The 21,753-nt window shown below is 37.1% G+C and overlaps 1 protein-coding gene across 4 annotated transcripts in view; it reads left to right on the top strand.

The window, feature by feature from the left end:
* Nucleotides 1-21,225, top strand: part of STIM2 (stromal interaction molecule 2) — a 138,458-nt gene extending 117,233 nt beyond the window's left edge. For 3 of the 4 annotated variants that reach the window (XM_087864240.1, XM_045799275.2, XM_045799277.2), the window contains exons 7-13: nt 279-456; nt 4,952-5,119; nt 5,384-5,407; nt 5,817-5,917; nt 6,162-6,400; nt 12,634-12,907; nt 17,414-21,225. In XM_087864240.1, coding sequence (XP_087720366.1) covers nt 279-456; nt 4,952-5,119; nt 5,384-5,407; nt 5,817-5,917; nt 6,162-6,400; nt 12,634-12,907; nt 17,414-17,891 — 1,462 coding nt within the window. In that variant the 3' untranslated portion in view covers nt 17,892-21,225. The remainder of the gene's footprint in view (nt 1-278; nt 457-4,951; nt 5,120-5,383; nt 5,408-5,816; nt 5,918-6,161; nt 6,401-12,633; nt 12,908-17,413) is intronic. The other variant, XM_045799276.2, reaches the window with a different exon arrangement.
* The last annotated feature ends 528 nt before the right edge of the window (nt 21,226-21,753 follow it).

The raw sequence follows: 21,753 nt of genomic DNA, 5'->3' as shown, positions 1-21,753 counted from the left end.
GTGTAGTTAAGTTTTATTTTTAATATGATTTAGATAATAATTTCTTAAAAGTCTCTGCTGAGGAGTGATTCCCTGCTACCACTGTATTTTGAGCTCAGGATTACCCATATAGCTGTATAGTGGGCTACCTGCTATTTTTGGTATTCACATGTAAGATTAATAGAAAGTACTGTGATTTTATGGAAACACGGATTCTGCTGCTTGATATGTATTTATTCTTCGTGAAAAAATGAAACTTTGGAAACTTTGGTGAGGAATTTTCATTTTTATTCTGTAAGGCTTGAAAAGGCACAGGAAGAAAACAGAAATGTTGCTGTAGAAAAGCAAAATCTAGAGCGCAAAATGATGGATGAAATCAATTATGCAAAGGAGGAGGCCTGTCGGCTGAGAGAGCTAAGGGAAGGAGCCGAATGTGAACTGAGTAGACGGCAATACGCAGAACAGGAATTGGAGCAGGTATTTACATCCCACGAAAAGTATTTGTTAGGGCAGTTGTAGTGCCACTCTGAGGAGTTGTTTTGTTTTTGTTTAGTGCTTAGTGTCATTGTATATTCTTCCTTAGTTAATAAAAGAATTATCTGTTCATATTGTTGGCATTGATCCAAGCCCATATAGCAAAATGACAAACTAATAATTTTAAATAAAGTTACCATCATGCTCACTCACTCATGAAATCTTATCTCGTGCCATATTAATTCTCTCCAGTGAATTTAAGGTGTTTATTTAACATCTGTGATATGTTTCAGTTTCCAGCTGTAACCTAGTCAAGCATATCTAATGTTAACTTCTCTGCAAGGTAAAAAATCTCTATTATATGTCCTGTTACAGGGCTTTAGAACATAATCTGCTTAAAAATTCTGGAGTTGTCTACAGATAACCTTTCCAGTATCTCCTGCTACCGTGCAGTTACTCAGGGTGGAATGAAAGCCTTCAGGCGTAGATAGTCCTTCAGGAAAGGGGGGCAGAATTTAGTTGTAGGCAGATCTTTTGGTTTTCTGTTCTTGCTATAAAAAATTACCACTGACTTCGTGGCTTGAAACAACACACATTTATTATCTTACAGTTCTTAAGACAGAGTTTAAAATAGGTTCACAGGGCTGCATTCCTCTGGAGGCTCTAGGGAGGATCTGTTTCCTTGCCTTTTCCAGCTTCCAGAGGCTGCCTGCATTTCTTGGCTCATGGCCCCTTCCTTCATCTTCAAAACACGTCACTCCAGTCTCTGTATCTGTCTCGTCTCCTTCTTCTAACTTCGACCCTTTCTTTACTGCTAAAGAAACTGCAGGCGAGAAGGCTTGCCCAAGATCCGAGGGCCTCGCTTGTAAAGCGGGGCAAGAACCTTGGTGTCCTGCCTCTGCTGTGCTTTGTGCACTGTTGCCTTCTCAGCCAGGTGCTAAATAAGGAATAAGAATTATGTGATGAATGAGTTTCAGTTTCAACTTATGAGAAAACGTTCAGTGTGCATTACTGTTTTCAGGATTGTCATTTTTGGTAGGATTGTCTGCCTGAACGCGACCATCTCTTCTATTCGTGGCTAGCTCTCGTTTCCCTCATACCCCTGGCATCTGTTTGTTGGATCTTTCCCCTGTAAGGAGTTTGTTCTCTTAAGTTAACTCCTACATGTATTTTATGTTCAGGTCCTATTTACCTGACAAACCTTATCTGTACAGAATGTACTAAAGAACCAGGGAGTTAACAACAACAACAAAAGAAGAAAGAAAAAGTCTTAGCCAAAATTATAGTGTGTCCAAGAATTCGATGTTATGCCTTTTATTCCTGTGAGAACTCACTGCCTTTTCCCACCAAGACTTCTAACTCTTGGTTTGTTCCCAGTACTAAACTAAACAGCTTGCTAGCTATTTTTCTGCACTTTATAGGTAAGAAGGAACAAATCAGAAAGCAGTAGTGGTCATTTGTCTACAGAGACACAAAGTGACAGCAGAATTTTATAGGTGATTGTCTCACAGTGAGGGGGAGAAGACACCCTACAAAAAGGATTCGCAAATCACAAACATTCTAATTTGAAGTTTTTGGCAGAAAGACATTGCACACCTCAGTAGCCCTTAGGATCACCATGATACGTCCTAGTACAAACGTAATAATCCTAATGAGATCCTGGGTCAGTAAGGGCTGGTTTAAAGGAGTTAAGTCGGTATTTAAGAAGAACTCTGTCCAACATGATTACAGTAATAAGAAACACAGTTTTAACGGTTATGTACTGTGTGCCAGAAGTTTATGCTATTCAGATTACAGCTGGTTTGCTCATAAATTTTAATCCTCGCAATAAATAGATACTATCCTCATTTATAGATGAGACGTGCAGAGAGGTTAAATAAGTTGCCTGAATTCACACAGCTCTTACATGGCAAAGACAAGATTTTGTGTATCTTATTCCAAAGTCCACATTTTCCCATACTGCTATTAAAAGTTTTGTTTATAGAAGTAAATTTCACTGGGAAGTTAATTTATATATCATGTCATATAATCTACAGTTCCACATAGTTTGAAGTATTACTATAGCTGGTGTGGGACGTAATCAGCTTCTCAGAATTACAGATCAGGAGTGTCTGGCACATACACTGTATAGTGGTGCCATTTTCCCCTAAAACAAAAACTTTGGGGTGAATAATAGTACCGCTTCATATTTTGTTCTTAAAGTTTCAGGAAGACCACAGCAGGACAATCATAGTTTATGCCTATTCTACATGAGACAGTAAACCTCAGATCAGAAAGTGAGGAACTTGTGAAGGTCACAAGGATAATAATCATAAAGTTGGGTCTAGAACCAGGTTTTCCGATATTTAGGGTGTTTCTTTCTGTGATGCCATGTTTTTACTTATTGCTGTTTTATTCCTAGGACACAAACATTGTGTAAATAATTATATTTGTAAACAATTTAAGGATTCCTCATTTGTAAAAGCTTTTAATTACTCATTTTTTTCTACATCCATTCCTCTATAAATAACAGTGTAATTCAAACTAAGGATTGGAATTTAGGTCAAATGATAAACTTACAAATAATAGCAGAGAAAATAGTTAAAACAATTACTGTAATTGGAAGGTCAGGATTTCCAAAATTTTGAAACATTATTTGACAGTGAAAACATTGTTCAGCCTCAGTTAATGCTAGAAATATACTAATTCTGTGTTAAATGTGTTATTGAGTTCTTCTAGGGGAAATAAATATATCAACATAATAAGGAAAATCTTAATGATTAAAGAGGAAAACTTGAGTGAAATTTGAAATAGATTCTCTATTTAGTTTCTCACCAATGAAAATTGTGTAGAAATTTTAGCTTTAAGATCATGTGAGAAAGAGGGCCTGCTGACCTACACTTAATAGTGTTGTATGGAGCTCCATGTCACAGGACCTGACCTCAGATTCTCTCTTCCTGAAAGATTAGGAGGGACTCCACACAGCTTAGCCAGACATTTTATTAAACACAGTATTGTCCCAAGTGCTTTGCACAGTGAAATGTGTCAGGCACACGTTGCTTAGGATTTGTTTTTAGTGAGTAAGTGGAGGAAGTGCTATCTTGCCCTTACTTTTTAATGTCTGTACTTAGTGTCCCACTGTGATTTTTTTTTTCTAATTTTGGAGATTTAAAAAATGCTTCTCAAACATAATTTTCTTCCTACAGTATCTGACAGCTGTTCTATTTATCAGAAGAAACTTGTGTATAGTACCCTTATTAGTTAATTAATTAAATTTATATTATTTAATTTAATAAATAAATAAGATTTATTTAAATAAGTTGTGTTTGTTCAGATCAAACATTCTCCTGCACGTGAGTTTAAGAGTGGCGTTTTTAGTTGCCTTACTTAGCTTTGAGAAAGATAATTTGCAGGTAGGGTGCTCCGGAAGCAGAATGCTCCACAGTGCATTCATGGCTTTGTCCGAAGGTGTTGAGTGTGTGTTCATAATTCCGTCACGTATCTTTACACATCTTTAGCTTGAGAGGTCTTGCTAGTTTTTAAGTGAGTCATATCTAGAATGGATTGTTTCTTCTTTCTGTGTTCTTTTCTTAGGCTTTCATTAAGAGTTCTTTCCTTACATTTAATACCAACTGATACACTAAGCATTTTAGTTTTCTAACTATTTATTGTCTGGCTCCCCTAAAGGGCAGCTCATAGGAAGACTTTGACACTGAAGCCTATGCATAGTTTCTCTTGGCAAAATCAAGTAGAGTCTCACTCAGAATCTGTTTTCTTGAAAGTTACACATGGTCTGCAAATGCTGATTTATCTACTTGTATGTTAGAAGCAGTGAATTAAGTAGAAGTGGGTGAAACAGACTGTAACAGACAGATGTGCTTATAACAGTGAGCAGTAACTAACCATAAAGAAGACGTCATGAAAACCTTCCAAAAAATGGTATCATTACTTTAAAAAGTGAATGTATAGTTAAATGGCATACAGTAGTGCCTCCTGGAAACAGTAGAAGGGGTAGTAGGGCAGGTAGTCACCGTATTTTTGATACTTATAGTCTACTCCATAAACACAAAATGCATTATGAGAAGAATGTAAACTGTTTTAGTGTGTATGTGTCTGGAATTTTCTTCTTTCCATTGAGTCTGGCTGTTATAAAATATAAAAAATAATTAATGCAACCTAAGATATATGCCCCTTCTATCCTTTGGCTTTACAGCTTTGCTTAGTGGGTTAAGATGTACTTAAAAACTTCAGCTCTAGTTTTAATGTTAGAAATACATTGTTTTATCCTTTGTGATTTTAAAAAGATGTTTGTAAGGAGCACAATTAAAATTGCTTTTTCTCTTAATTTTGGTGAAATCTTAATTTCTTAAGATGTATCTTAATTTAGATATCTTTTTTAAAAAAACAAATTTCTCTCTCTTTCTCTCTCCATCTCCATCTTCCCCAACCCTTCTCTTCGTCTCTCCATCCCTTCTGTTCCCTCTCTCCCCTTCTCTTTTCCTTCCTCCCTCCCTTCCAGGTTCGAATGGCTCTAAAAAAGGCTGAAAAAGAATTTGAACTCCGAAGCAGCTGGTCTGTTCCAGATGCACTTCAAAAATGGCTTCAGTTAACACATGAAGTAGAAGTACAGTACTACAATATTAAAAGACAAAATGCCGAAATGCAGTTAGCTATTGCTAAGGATGAGGTACTCTATTATATTTCAAAACCTAACAAATTCTAAAGAGATTAACCAATTGGGATACAAAGATCTGAATAAAACTTGTATTATTATAGCTTCTTTTTGTGAATTGGAACTTACTGTGTAAATTGACTCTTGTAGTCATAGGCCACGGAGTAAAATTACCTTACTTGGAGAAGTTTATACCTTTCAGAATGACCTCGGTGTCATTTAAAAATCATCCCAATTATCATTATCATGAATGTTTTATACAGAGCTTTTCTCCTCTAGGTTTCTGCTTCATATCTGATTCAGGTTAGTAGTTACTAGAAATTAATGTCTGACTCTTATTAAATTGTGTGAAATGAGATTAAGTTTTAATCTGATTTCTAGCAAAAAAAAAAGCTCAGTTCACTCACTAACACCTCATTGCAGTAGGATATGATTAATGCTATTTTGTTAGTTTTAATAGAAGATTACGTCTTTTTGAACCATCAAAATAAGAGAAAAATTCTCCAGAACAAAGTTTTGAATTCTATTGATTAGCTTAGGAAAGCATGCTTTCTCCCTCATCTGTTTTCTTTTTTTGGAAATAGGGCTTTATTTTGGCTAATATAATTCTCCACTGATTTTATGATTATTAATATATTCAAAACAAACTTCATTAGTATGTGTGTGTGTTTTTCCAAACCTACCCTTATTTTTTCTCTCCTTGGGTTTCTAGGCAGAGAAAATTAAAAAGAAAAGAAGCACAGTTTTTGGGACTCTGCATGTTGCACATAGCTCCTCCCTAGATGAAGTAGATCACAAAATTCTGGAAGCAAAGTAAGAATGCTGTTTCAGCCGTCAGTTTGTCTGGATTGTGTTGAACTGTGTGATTTATGAACAGTTTGTATCTTAATTTGTCATTTAAGCATGTGTAATTACATAACCTATACTAATTTGAAGAATAGGTAATTCATTCTTGAAATTAGTTTATTGCCACAGTCTGTTCATGTAGTTGCCCTGTTTTAGTGCCATAGTAAAGATTTTTGGACGCAACAAGTAATTCCTACATTGGCTTTTTCAGGAAAGCTCTCTCTGAGTTGACAACTTGTTTACGAGAACGACTTTTTCGCTGGCAACAGATTGAGAAGATCTGTGGCTTTCAGATAGCCCATAACTCGGGCCTGCCCAGCTTGACCTCTTCCCTGTATTCTGATCACAGCTGGGTGGTGATGCCCAGAGTCTCCATTCCACCCTATCCCATTGCTGGAGGAGTTGATGATTTAGATGAAGATACACCCCCAATAGTGTCACAGTTTCCTGGTAAGTGGTGAGTTCAAAAAAGAGAGTTGGTACAGTTTTTAAAGTAACTTTCTGCTGTGCCTTTTGTGAGTCATTGACTTTGAAACCTATGATGAAAGCTTTATTCATTCGTCATTTTCTCTTTTTTCCTTTTGTAGTTAATAATTAGTCTTTACTATGTGAGAATACTATAGCAGGTGTGTGTCTGTATACACAGATAGTAACGCATCATACGTGCTAAATATTCTATGAACGAAGTGCTGAGCTTTGAGGGTAAATATTCTTTCAAATGGCAGCTTAGTCTATAGTAAAAAGTAAAAATTAGGGGAAGATCTTTGTGCCACTAACTAACCAACTCTGTGACTTTGAGCCAGTCTGTGATTTATTTGAAATTGAGTTACCATTCTTAATGGGCATGGGGTTTTTTGTTTTGCTTTTCCAGTTCTCTATCCTTTTATTGAAAAAATTTATCCTGCTGTATTTTAACTCAGAAAGCACTGGCTCAGTTTACTTTTAAACAGAATTAAACTGTGTTTATGTTTAGAAAAACATTTTTTTGTTGTTGTTGCTAGAAGGTGGAGCTCCTCCCAAAGGTGGTTTTAAAATGATAATTTTCATATGTTGCCTTGTTTATGCTGTATTCTTTGAATTTTTATGTTTTGGTAGAAAGGTAAAATTTAAATATTTTATTTTATTTTTATTTTTACTTTTTTTTTTTAAAGATTTTATTTATTTATTCGACAGAGATAGAGACAGCCAGCGAGAGAGGGAACACAAGCAGGGGGAGTGGGAGAGGGAGAAGCAGGCTCATAGCGGAGGAGCCTGATGTGGGGCTCGATCCCATAACACCGGGATCACATCCTGAGCCGAAGGCAGACGCTTAACCGCTGTGCCACCCAGGCGTCCCGTAAATTTAAATATTTTAGAGTTTGTTAACTATTTTTAGAATTTATTAATAAGTATGTGGATTTTTTTCAAAGTTATAGAGAGTTTGCATTTAAAACAGTATATTTTTATATTAGAAATCCTTTGAAAAACGCTTCATCCTTGTTATTCCCTGGCTGTTTCACTTTCCCAATCTTTGTGACCTTTTTGAAACTGTAGATAGAACAAGATTCCAAAGAATGGAAAGCAGAATTTAATCATTGATCGGTTGAAAACTTAGATAGAAATTTGAGTTTTAAGACAAAACAGTCATGATATATAAACATTTTCCAGTTTGAATTTTTTTATCCAATTGTTACATTTTTCCTGATGTTATGATTTACAAAGGATTCTAATTTTTAGAACAATTTTATGAAATAAAGCCCTAGATTTGCAAATAAGTAGGGAATGACTATGTGTTTGTGTTTATTTCTGTTGCTTTTAACTCTCTGGTTTAATGGCAGAGAGATAACATAAGTCAGCTGGGGAGGCGCTAAACTCTTAACGAAGTAGGGAAGACAGGACAGATGATAAATGCAGTGAGTCCTGGAACGTGTGACCTCGCTCAGCTCACTTGTCCTGTGCTGCAAGGTAGTTACAGGGCAAAGTTAGACTTCGATCTGGGCTAGCTCTGCTCTTAGAATATTGTCAGCTTGTGTTTATTTGAATTACATGCCCTTAAGCTCGCCAAATGCAACACTGATTCATAAGTATATGATTTTGTTTGAAAACTATAGCTTTTTAAAGTCACAGTTCCTCCTTAGAATCCATAATTATTCAGTATCAGAAGTATGCATGAAGATATACTCCCTAAGTTAACTAGTTGTTTTTTTTTTCCCTTTCCTTTCTTTAAAGTTCTTTTTGATGGGGCAAAATATCTATATGTGAATGATTATCTTAAGTTTTCAGTGATTGTGATATACAGAGAGATTTGAAATATGAAAAAAGTGAAAGAGTTGATTTTAATTTAGTATGATGATTTAGAAGTTCTGTGATCAAATATATTATCTGTGAAAGAAACTCTTGCCAAAGATTACACTTTGAGAGCTCTGCCTCCACCCAGTGGCACAGCAGTGACACTCCACTCTGCTTCGTTATGAAAGCATAATTTCTAGAGCTGATCAATAAGAAACTCCTGGCAGTCAGACTAGAGCTAGGGTAGGATGAAGACCTCTTTATTATTGTACCCTCTGAGAAATTTTAAATTTGTAGCGTGGGTATGTGTAAATTGTATAAGTGTGAAATAGTGGCAAGGAAACATGCCTGTGCTATGTTAAGAGCAAAGTAAAAGATTGTAGAACTATACACAGAATAATATTGTCTGTGTGAGGAAAAAAGACAGGGAAAATATTACAAAGTTTAGCTCTTTGTGGGTAGGAGAAGAGATGATAGTTTTTTCCTGTTACTTTTATAGTATCTGCTAAATATTCATAGTGGGAATGTGGTAGCAATTTATTTAAAATTTCTTATTATGAAGTCCTTCAGATGTGCTTAAAATGAAAATTAAATGCTCACCTACTACAAAGATAAGCAGGTTTTAACATTTTGCTCTATTCATCCCTTTTTCTGAGGTCAACTATTATACATATAGCTAAACCACATGGCCTCCCCTTCCTACTCTTGTGAAGTTGTATATCATTCTAAAGCCTGTTGTACTTTTATTACTTGCAGATGTATCTATAAACAATAGATAAAATTGTTTAAAAAATTACATAAATGTTATCAAACTCTAGGTAATGTTTTGCAACTCTTCCTGCTCACAAGTATGTTGTAGAGATTTTCCATGTTCATATACAGCTTCATTACGTTCACTGTAACTGTTTAATATGAGTTAACCACAGTGTATCTGTTTATTCATTATAATCATAAACCACAGTTTATTAATCCATTTTTCTACTGAGATAGGCTCTTTGTACTTTTATTTGCCTTCACAGACAATACTGCAGTGAGGATCCTTACCTTACCTTTATCTCTTTGTGCATAACTTTGAGAGTTTTTCTGAGTAGACCCCTAGAAAACAGATCGCTTTTAGTTTTGGGGAGGGCAGCTATTCCTAGTCATTGCCAGGTTGCTCTCAAAATGATTGTTCATTTATACACCGACCCTTTATAAGAGTGCTTGTCTGCTCATATCCTCACCAATACTTGGAACGATCTGATTTGTTTTGTAACTTGAATGGGTGTGATATGATACTGGAGTGTGATTAAAATTTTTATTTCCTTGATGACTGCTGAGATTGAGTTCCAGTTCATTTATTGGTGTTTGTCATTCAGATTTCTTCCTCTCTTGAGTTGCTTATTCCTACTATGGAATCTCTCCCAAGACTGCTTACTGATCCGGGAGAGTTTGTTTTAATATTTCCTGGTTATTTGATGATTGCAGATAGCTTTCAGGCTTTGGCTTTTCTTTTTTACTGAACTGTGTTATTTGTTGTCTTTTTTAATCATATGGGTTTTTAAAAAACGTTTCTAATGACAAATTTATGAAACTGGTTTGTGCTTTTTATGTCTTTTTCAGAAGATGATAGATTGTTGTTTGCTCTCCTAAAAGTGTTTTAGATTTGCTTTAATCCCTTAGTCTTTTAATCTACCTGGAAGTTATTTTTGTTCCTGTTGTGAGATAGGAATCTAAATATATCTCCTGATGTATGGACAGACAGTTGTCCCAGCCTCATTCCTGCTCTGTCCCTGCCGGTTTGTAATCCACTTCTCTCCATTGGTGCACACATGCGTCCAGGCTCTCTGTTCTGTTCCATTGGTTCCATTCTGCTTTAGTTGCTATTTGTAGTTTTATAGTCAGCATTGAGGTTTGATAGGTCTAAATCTTCCTTTATTATTCAAATTCAGAATTGCTGTTCTTAGCCAATATGAATTTTAGGATTAGCTTATCAAATTCCATGAGAAGTTCCATTATTGGAATCTCTTTGAATTTATTGATGTATTTGGGGAAAGTTATTATTCATAAGTTTCATTTATTGGGATCTGTTTTTATGTTTTTAAAATTTAAGAATTTTCTCTACCGTTCTTGCACATCTTTTTAAAAAAAGATTAATTTCTGGATACCCCATAGTTTTGTTTTTTGGGGTTTTTTTGTAGTTACACATTACCTCTCTTTAAAAAATTATACTTCAAATTGCTTGTTGCAGTGTAAAGGGCTGCTGTTGACTTTGCTAAGCTGATCTTACATACAGAAATACTGAATTCTCGCAGGACTCTTTTGGATTTTTGTGTGTGTGCGATAATAATAATAATAAGTTGTTTTTTTCTTTTCAGTCCTAATGCCTTCTGCCCCCCTTTTTCTTCCAGTCTAAGACTTTCAGTAAAATGTTGAGTAAAAGTGGTGATTGCAGGCAGTAACGATTGCCATTTCTGACTTTAAAGAGAATACTCCCAATATTTTATTGTGAAATGTGATTTTATTTATTTATTTTTTGCTCTGTGTTTTTGGTAGATTGCTTTTAAGTTAAGGAAATTAATTTTATTCCTATTTTGCTAAGAATGATTTTTCTTTTAAATCAGTGGCTGTAAATTTTACTAAATTCTTCCTTGCCTAATTTGAGGATATCACTTATATTATTTTTCTTTATTCTGTTGTATAAAAGCAGCACAGTTTGTGAATGTGTGTAGAGAAGTCAAGGGAAGGACAAAGTAATAATCAGTGTCAGGTGCTGGCCCAATGTCAGGGAAGGATTGAGCTATCTGTTGAATTTAGCGACAACGGAATAGATCATGACTTTGTTGAGAACAGTTGCACCAAAATTGTATGTGAGCACTTTACACTTTCTTTGATGAATGAGTTAAGGTGAATTGTGGAGAAAGTAACAGAAAAAGTCCTTCATAAAAGGGAAGAGAGGTTATGTCTGTTGAAAAACAGTCTGAAGACAGAGGAGGGTTTTTTGTTACTGCTGTTGTTTATCAGTTTGTTTGGGTTTATTGTTTCAGCATTGATTTTCAAATGCTGTTGGGAAATAGAAGTTGAATATAAAGGCAACAGAAGGGCTATTCAGTAGAGTAAGGTTCTTGAACTTGGGGTAGAGAATGAGACAGACAAGTGGAAGGAACAGAATGTGTGTGAACTAGAAAGGTAGAAATGTCAGAATCTCAGTTATCTGTCTTGATTTGTAATATCAAAAATGGAGCAGTGCTGAATGACAGCAAGACAAATTTGGAGAGTGAGTAGCGGCATCAGTGTCTTAAGAGCGGAAACCCTGATTGGTTAGTGTTGGAAGGTCTTATTTATAATTGAGATTGCTTAAGTGTGATGATATGTTGGGTCGATTGGTAAGGGAATGACTGGGAAGTGACGAGAGCAGTAGAGGTGTAGAGTCATATGGCTTAATAGTGTGAGCTTCAGAAGGAATATATTTTTATAAAAGGGTGTAGGAATGAGGGTTTACAGAGTGTTGTGTATGAGAAGGCCACCAACACGATATTCTGGTTCTGCAGCCAAAGTTTTTTACCTGCATGGGTCTAGACTGGGACTGGTAGCAGAAACAAGATGATCTGAGACTTCTGGTTAGTTCCATAGTGATCAGTGTTCAGGAAACAGGTTTTGGTCTGATTTTTGCCTAACTGGCTGAGAGACAGTATTTTAATGAATTGATTTAAAATTTCTTAGAGGCAGGCAAACCATAAGAGACCTTTAATGATAGAGAACAAGCCAAGGGCTGATGGAGGGAGGTGGGTAGGGGATGGACTAAATGGGTGATGGCATTAAGGAGCGCACTTGTGATGAGCACTGGGTGGTGTATGTAAGTGATGAATCACTAAATTCTACTCCTGAAACCAATATTACACTGTATGTTAACTAACTAGAATTTAAATTAAAACTTGAAACATGAAAAAAATAAAACTTCAAGTTCAGACAAGTCATGCTACCTCAAGAGATACCTGTTGAAAAATTCAACCTATTTTTTTTCTGATAGTTTTCTTTTAATGGTAAAATTCACAGAAAGTTTTATTACAAAGTACAGATTCCTTAAAACTATGCTATATTGATTTTTAAATGTAAGGATTTATCATCTTGGGCAAATTTTGAAGCCTGTGTGGTTAGTAATGTCAAATTTGATGTTAGAGCCTCATGGGTTTATGTTCTCTTCTGTTTATTTTCTAGACCTGTTTTCATTTTTATTCCATTTTAATTTTGTAGCTCTTCACTTTGCTGGGAAGCAGTCCAGATGGAGGGTGGTGATGACAGTGCAGTTACTCCAGTGAAGGCCGGTTCCGTGGTGACGCGTTAGTAGCGTCAGGTCCCCGACATGTGTATCTGTGCTGCGCCTAGAAGCGACACTGGTCTCACGGGCACGTGTGTGCGTTTCTGCTTGGTTTCAGGGACCATGGCCAAGCCTGCGGGGTCGCTCGCCCGAAGCAGCAGCCTGTGCCGCTCCCGTCGCAGCATCGTGCCGGCCTCGCCGCAGTGTCCGCGTGCCCAGCTCCCTCCTCACACGCCGCTCCAGGCCCACGCCCGGCACCCCCACCATCCCCAGCACCCGCAGCACTCCTTGCCTTCCCCTGACCCCGATATCCTCTCAGTGTCAAGTTGTCCTGTCCTGTATCGAAACGAGGAGGAGGAGGAGGCCATTTACTTCTCTGCTGAAAAGCAATGGTATTGGCAGCAAACGAACTGCAGTATATGTTGGGCTGGGTGGGTGGGAGGGGGCGTGGGGTGGGGAGGAGCGACACGGTGGGTTTAGTTTCTGTTGCTGCAGAGTGTGTTACCACAAACTTGGTGGCTTCAAGCAACACCCCTTCATTAGCTCTCAGTTCTGGATGCCACAGTCCAAGCTTGGTGTGGCCGGCTTTTCTGCATAGGGTCTCACAGGCTGACATCAAGGTGTTTGCCAGGCTTTGTTCTTCTCCGGATCTTGAGGGCCATTCCATAGCTCATTCGGTTGTGACAGAGTTCAGTTCCTGTGGTTACAGCACTGAGGTCCCAGTTTCCATGCTTGCTGTCAGCCAGGGGCCCCTCCCAGGTACTAGTGGCTGCACAATAATCCTTGCTGGATGAGGCCACCATCTTTAAAGCCCGCAATAGGAAGTACCCCTTCTGTCAGGTCCCTTCTTTGGAATCTGACTTGCCCCATCTCTAATCTCTGGACCCAACTTAAAAGGCTCCCTTGGCTAATAATCTCTGTATATTAAGATAGACTAATTTGGGGGCCTAATTACATCTGCAGAGTGCCTTCATAGCAGCACCTCTATTAGCATTTGATGGAATACCTGGGAGGATATATGTGTGTACACCAAGGCGAGAAATTTAGGGACCGTCTTAGAATTCTGCCCACCACAGAGAGCAGTGGGTACTTTGCCGTAGAACTGCTCAGAGACTACAGCACACAACTGACTCAAGTCCAGAACACAAACTTGTCTTATGAATCGTTTTATATGTAAAATACAAAGGCATGAACGTAAATATACACAAAAAACATTAAATATGAATTTTTAAATATTTGTTGCCACTTAATGATTTTTTTGTTACGTGCTAGTACTTACTAGCAAACAGGAAATACCAAATGCCAAAGGTGTAAGAAAATGTAAGAATTTGTATAAAATGGATAGCAGCAGTGTGTTCTAGTCCAGCTGGAGGACCACTGTGCCCCGTGAGACCCACCGCAACTCAGGATCCTCTTTAGGAGCAGTGGGATAGTAAGTGACAGGAAAACCGATGCCGGTTTCCGACTTTGCTCACACATCATCGCCGTGCATCCCTGAAGTCCTGTCCTCACATGAGAAACAAAACCAAAGGGAGGGGCTCAGTGCTCTCAGTGACCTTTGTGGCTCTTGTCTATCATGTGATTCTTTAGTGGGCATCATCATCAAATAATAATTTTCATACATGATTGTTTTCTCTGCTAGTGAAAGTAGATTGTATGAATAGCCACGACCATTAGAGCATATCCCCGAGAAGGTAGTCCGAGGTTTGTGTCCTCGTTGCGCTTGGACAGTTGGCTGCGGCTTTGCTTGGGCAGCACTTGCTGATTAGCTTTTTTGTAAAACCTTTGTGATACTGCTGTAGTCACCTGCAAGACGGCTTTAGTGACAGAACTAATTTTGCGTGGCTTATGGAAATTAATAGGAAAAGTCTAGAGCTCTGCCGTCCGATAGAATTTTTGCATTTGTGGAAATGTTTAGTCTTCATTTCAAATAACAGTGTCAGAAATTCACAGCTAGCTCATAAATATGAGAATTTCGATTCAAAACACTTTCCTCCTCTTTATTTAGTCTCTTACATGATGAACCACTAGAATCCTTACAAAGCAGTGATAGCAATAACATTTACTGTTTACTGATCTTTTATGTTCTATGCATTATGTACATACATGCTCATTTAAATCTTACACCGAGTCCTGTTATATAGGCATTATACTGACATGAGTTCACTTGTACCTCACAGTGAGAAAAAAAGAAATAGAAAAATAACATGAATAGTACACATAATTAAGTTCAACATTCCAAAGAATATATGCTCTAGAAAAAATGGGACATTTTAAGAGTCAGAGATTATACTATACCTACACCCAAGTCTGACTAGTTCTGTGGAAGAAGCAACACTTCAGATTATTATTTGTTTTGGAGTTAGGATGTTAGAACGAGAAGTAATTTTAGGGATTAATCGAATTCTCTTACTTTGACAGGGAAATTGAGACCTGGTTAATTTAAGTGATTTGCCCAAGGTTGTGCCCCGGATTCATGTCAGGACCAGGACAGGAATCTAGGTCTTCTAACTTAGATCAGGATTCTTTTCACATATTATTTAGATTTTAGAGACCAGTTTTTGAAATATTTTTAAGCTAGCTTAGAATTTCACACACACAGCAGCCAAACCACATAGCTGAGTAGAAAGTAAATTTATAGAATTGTAACTAAATCAGCTTCACAGTGATATATGCTGTGTAATTAATGGATATCCACTCCAAAAAGAAACTAATAGAAAAGTCCCTACCAGTGACTGATTTCTGAGTCATTTCTTCTTATCTGAACTTCCTCTTGCCCTCTGTTAGCACTCCCCATTATCATACTGTAAAAGCACTTAAAAATTATGCAGCACATGTAACTATTATATGAAATCATCATTTAAGTCTATTTTTGCCCAGGGGATTTTGTACGTTCTGAGAGCTTGTAGTGTAATAGAAACAGTCTGCACATACATGTGTGAGGGAGGTACACAGAAATGATTAAATACGTTAAATGAGATATAGATCTAAAATGCAGTATTAACATGAAATTCATGTCAGAAGTAATATCACTATGTGAATAATGATAGTAATCACAGGTCGTCCAAGGTGAGCGATCATTCAGTTCATTTACTCTGTAAATATGAACTTAGTTCCTCGCTGTATGCTGTGCACTTGCTAATAACTTGAGCTGCCAAGACAAGTGAGACAAGGTTCTGGCCTCCTTCTAGCTGGTGGATTATGATCGTATGTGTCCTTGCCTTTCTCTTTTGTCTTCAGCTCTCTTCCTTCTCCCACCTTATTTCTTCTGCCAGTTACTTTTTATCTTGACTCTACTTTTTATTTCTTAATCATTTCTTTTATAGAGTGAGCAATATTTATATCCCATGTAGTACATACAAAAATAAGACGTGCTCTCTATTATCCAAGATCTTTTCTTTTTCTTTCATCTGTTTCCCATTCACGCATTCGTTCATTCATCATATATTTATTAAATAGCCACAGTAAACTTGCCACTCACTATTCCAGTGCAGAGAATACAGAAGTTAGTAAGACTCCCTGTCCTCATTAAGTTTTCTTCTGGAGAAACTGACTATAGAAAATTAATATAAAATACCGTTTTAGGTAGTGGGATGTTCTGGGATGCTAAGTAAAGTCAGGTAAAAAGGAAGAGAATACTGTTCTGGACAGAGTGCTCAGGGAAGCATCTCTGGAGAGAGAGCAGTTGAGCAGTGACCTGAATGACCTGGAGCAGTAAGCCCTGTCGAGATGGAGGGAAGGAGAATAGGCAGAGAGGACAGCAGGTGCACAGCCCTGAGGGAGTCACGGGATTGGCGTGTCAGGGGGAATGAAGAGGGGGCCATAGTGTGATAAGATGGAAAGTGGTGGGGCCTGCAGCTGGAGCCATAGCCCTGGTCCTGATCCTGCTGGGCTCCATGGACTTTGGCAAGGTCTTTGGGTTTTAGGGGAGGAAGCATTGGAAAGTTTTGAGCAAGTAAATGATGCACTCTAAGTTTTTAAAACCGCTTTGCATCTGTGTAGAGAAGTAGCTAGGAGGGAGGAACAAGAAGGGAAGCAGGGAGATCAGGTAGGAAGCCCTTGCAGTCATTGAGGTGGCTTCGCGGTAGTTCAGGAAGAGGGACGGTAGCAGTGGGGGAGTGGCAAGTGTTGGATTTGAGGGATATTTTGCAGGAATGGCTGATAGCATCAATTGTTTGTTGGCCTCGAGGTTGTGAACTTGATTTTTCTTACCCTTTTTTTCTCTTCTCTCTTTACTGTGGAGAAGGGGGGATCACAAAGGAATAAACCTGTGAGAATTTACTGCCTGTCTGGTTCTTAAAAAATGGCATATCACTGACTTTCGCCTCCCATCCCCACCCCCCACCCCACACAATCGTACCTCAGCTTCCTTCTGTTTCTAAACTTGGGAGAACTTACATTTTAGCTTAATATATTCCTTTCTTCCTTCCTTAGGAAGCTGAATTTCATCAATTTAATAACTAAAAAATAAAGGGAGAGACAGTGACTGAAGTTCATCTTTTAAAATATATAATGTCAACTATGTGATTTAGAAAGAAAAATAGTATTTTTCTTTCAACAAAACACCAAAGTAGCTGGGATGAAAAAAAATCTGCAAACTTTAAACATTTTCATTTCTCTGACAATTGAAGAAAAATGTGACATGAATTATGTTTCTTAGATTGGAAGATTTCTTTATTATAGTGTATGTTAAATATTAAGCATTGCGTTTTGGTAAGTTATTTAAAATAGTGATCTTCTAATTTGTCAGAATGTGTGTAGAATTTTAGTATTTCTCCCTTTTACATTTTGATAGATTAAAAACTAGAAGTTGTTTTAGTTAGAGTCAGTTAGCATGTCTGCCGGTAGTATTAGAAAATATTGATTTAAAATTTTACCTTTGTCTGTGTCTCATCCAGGGAAGTGCCAGACACGGCCTCAGAATGTGACTCCTTAAATTCTTCCATTGGAAGGAAGCAGTCTCCTCCTTCAAGCCTTGAGATATACCAAACCTTGTCTCCTCGAAAGATATCAAGAGATGAGCTGTCTCTAGAGGATTCATCCCGAGGAGACTCACCCATAACTGTAGATACCTCTCGGGGTTCTCCTGATTGTGTGGGTCTGACAGAAACGAAGAGTATGATCTTCAGTCCTGCCAGCAAAGTGTACAATGGCATCTTGGAGAAATCCTGTAGCATGAACCAGCTTTCTAGTGGCATCCCGGTGCCTAAACCTCGCCACACATCCTGTTCCTCTGCCGGCAACGACAGTAAAGCAGTTCAGGAATCCGCACACGTTACCAGGATAAGCAGCATCCCGCACGATCTTTGTCATAATGGAGAGAAAAGCAAAAAGCCATCAAAAATTAAAAGCCTTTTTAAGAAGAAATCTAAGTGAACTGGCTGACTTGATGGAGTTTATTCAAGTGGCATCTTTAAACTTTTATCTCCCGTCCTCCACTCCCCCTTTTTTTTGTTTTAATTTTAGGAATGTAACTCCATTGGGGCTTTCCAGACTGGATGCCATAGTGGAATGTCCCAAGGGCAACTGTCTACTGTCTGCTTATTTAAATGACTATATAATCAATTCGTCAAGCCAGTTATTACTGAAAAATCATTAAGAGATGAGACAGTTTACAGTCATTTCTGCCTATTTATTTCTGCTTTGTTATTAGTGATGTATATACAACATTTTGTTGAAAGCCACTATGGACTTACAAGCTTTAATGGACTAGTAAGCCAGCATGGGCTTGCAAAACTTTCTTGTTTACCACACCATCTTCTTATCTTTCCACAGAGCTATTTACATCCTGGACTAAGTGACTTAAACGACGTAAAACTAATTGCACTACCGTTTTCCAGACTGGAAAAAAAACTCCGCAAGTGAAACTGTATAGAGTTTATAAAATGACTATGGATAGGGGACTGTTTTCACTTTTAGATCAAAATGGGTTTTTAAGTAGAACCTAGGGTTTCTAATTGACTTGATTTCTGGAAATGAAAACCCACGCTTTTATTATGGGAAGCTTCTTTAAATGCATTTAATATTATAAAGTTTCAAGTCCTGCTGTAAAGATCATGTTGTTTTGTTTTTCCCAGGGCTTTCACTGTGATTTACTGCATTGCAGGCTGTATGATAAAATATAAATAATTTAAGGAAAGAAGGCTCTTGATTCCTTGCGCACGCGAAAGAGTTAAAACTTGATTGAAGGACTTATATTCACAAACTTAAACTGAGGTTGGGGACGTGGGGATTCAGGCACTTGTTTACAGACTTTGAATAACAGCAAAGAAGTTACGGTTTGTGAAGAATTTGTACTGTGGAAAAGATAATAAATTGGAGACATTATTGTGTGGGACTGTGTTGATTTTTGTTGATAACACTCCACTAAAAAAACACTATACATTTTCTGGAGAGCTACGTGAGCTGTTTTGTTGCTTAATTGCACTATAAGAAATAGTGATGTTCTGGAAGTTGTCAACAAATTTCTTTCCATTTTATATTGTTTGTCATATTTTTATGTAGTTTGAAATGTTTAAATGTTCTAATATCAAGATTAACAAATATAAATTTATGGTGCATTTAGATTGTGTTGTATTAATTTGTAAAGCTTGGGGTTCGTTAAACCTCCAGGTTATTTACTGGGAAGATTGTCGCGTAGAGACATCTGGGAGTTTTCACCTAAACTATTTATAAAAATTCAGTCATAAATGATGTGGTTAATGCAGTGTGGATGCACTTTTGGGTGAACAGTGGATACATATTAGCTAGAATGGGTTTTCAGCAGCATGGCTAAAACACATAGTGTCCAACCCAGTCCGGCTTCGATGAAAATGCTGATTGATAGGAGGTTAACGGGAGATCTCCTAAGAATTACTTTTATCAAGAATATGAACAGTTTCCTGAAGTCTCCAAAAGTTGTGGTGGTTTATTCTCTTTAGTACTGTTGTTAAAAACTGTTAAGGTCTTGAATGATATTTATATACACAGATATTTATATATTTAAGAGACAGTGCTATAAAGGCAAAAATGGATTAACTGAAACACACAGTGTTTTGGTCTAATCAGTAGGTAAGATCACCTGAAAGGTCAAGAGTTGAGGAACAATGGCACTGAAACTTTGGGAAGTGGGGGTTATGTGCATAAAGCATTGAAAAGCATTCAGGAAAGTTTCTGCAGAGTGAAAGGAATACCTTTATTTTCTTTCTCCTTCTTAGGATCAGACAGGATCTCTTTCCTTTGAAAATTGCGCAAGGAATGAGAACTTGATAGTTTGATAGGTAGAAAAGGTAAAAGCCAAGTGGGGTGGGAGGAGAAGGGCTCTAGGGGCTCCCAGCAATACCCTCTGCCTGTTGAGGGTTAGAAGGTAATTCTGGGTCAGAACCACTGGACATGGGCACGTGGGGGTTGGAGTGGAAGAGGCCGGCCTGCTAAGTGCAGTGTGGGCGGTCTTAGGGAATGCATGGCTTGTGCTAGATTTCATGTTCTTGTGTATAAACAAATTCAACCAAGGGATTTTTACTGCTTTATGTTGCTGGTAGTACTTGGTGTTAGTACAGTGCTCTATATTTGTAAACTCAACAGAGAATAATTAAGCTGTAGAAAGCCACAGTAATTTCTGTATTACTTCATTTACATGGGGAGAGTTGGGCATTAATATGTTTTTTTAAATTACCCGTTTGTTACCTTACTAATCTTATAAAACTATGGTGTTTTTCTGATTTTAAAAGTAATACTCTCCTTATTGTATAAAATGATTCATGATAGAAAAGTATAAAGAAGAAAAACAACAGCAAGTGGGTTAAATTCTGCCCAGAATAATTATTTTTAATATTTTGGTTCATTTTCTGCCAGATCAATCTCTCTATATCAATATATATTTTACATAATTGAAAATAATATTTTTCAAAAATATGTATATTTTTACATGAGGCTTTTCTCTTAATATAAGCATTTCTCTGACATCACTAAAAACTCTTAATAACATTTAGTGACTATAATATGCCATTGTATGGATTTACCATAATCTTTTTAATCATTCTTTTATTAATCATTAGGCTGTTTCTGGTTTCTGATATGTGAAATACTAGGATTTAACATTTATTGAGCACTGTCTGTACTAGGCGCAGTTCTAAACTCGAATATATATTGTCATATAATCTTTACACCCACCTTGTAAGGTAGGTACTTTTTTGTTTTTTGGTTTTTTTTAAGCATTTTACTGATGAGGAAACTGAGCCCAGAAAATTAATAATTTGCTGAAGGTCACATAGCTAGTAAGTGGTAGTGTCAACTTCTAAGTCATACATGCTGCATAAATTCTAATCAACATTTTGATTCCTTAGAATATATATTTTGAGAAGTAATATAGGAAAGCCTAAAAATAATTTGTATGTATGTATATGAACACACCCATAGTTTTACATATATACCTTGAGTATAACTCTATTTAAGGTTTTTTATCCATATAGCCATGTTTATAACCCCCCAATACTGGAGTGTTTCACACTGTCACTTCTGAATTACCATTTGGTTAAAACTTTGCTAATTTAATTGGTAAATAATGTCTAGTATGGTTGGAAAGTTTTTTCATGTTACATATTTTTCATTTCAGTGAATTGTCTGTTCATGTCTTTTGCCCAGTAAGTTCCTGGGGTCCTAGTGTTTTTTTGTCTTTCAAATGTAGCTATTCTTGTATTCTTCAACTACCAACTAAAACAGTGATTTTTTTAAAAGCATATTTGTATTTTCCATGTTTATTTTTAAAAGTAAGCAAAAGAAAACCTACATATGTTTTAGTCTTATTGATCTTCTGTTTATAGGTCTTGAATGGTTTTTCCCAAAAAATTATAGGTAAGAGACAATATTAGAATCTTGTTCAACAAATATTTAATCACCTGTACCAAGCATCACGGTCATCAGCTCTGCAGGTATAGAGACTAATGTGACCAGTACCTCCCCTAAAGGAACTCCTCAATATCTATTAGGGGAGACAGATCCAACAAAATTCCTTGTAATAAGGCAGTGATAGAAATATAAAGCAAATGTTGGGGAGATGGTTGCTAACGGGGAGAGGAGTTCTATATAGCTCAGAAGTATTCAGTCAAGGGCAATTTAATGGTGCTAATCTGCTGAGGACTTGCAGAGATTCACTGTGGGTGAAGCATACAGGCCCCGGGGCAAGTTAGTTTTAGGGCTTCTACTAACTACTAGTCTAGTTTCAGCAAACAAGCTTCCAGTTACTGAGGTCCAGCAGAAC

The sequence above is a fragment of the Ursus americanus genome, chromosome 8 (genome assembly GCF_024610735.1).
Source record: "Ursus americanus isolate L20-20 chromosome 8, mUrsAme1.1.p, whole genome shotgun sequence".
In the NCBI taxonomy this organism is placed as follows: domain Eukaryota; kingdom Metazoa; phylum Chordata; class Mammalia; order Carnivora; family Ursidae; genus Ursus; species Ursus americanus.
Note: the sequence above shows the minus strand (reverse complement) of the source record. Positions and strands in the feature narration are given on the sequence as shown.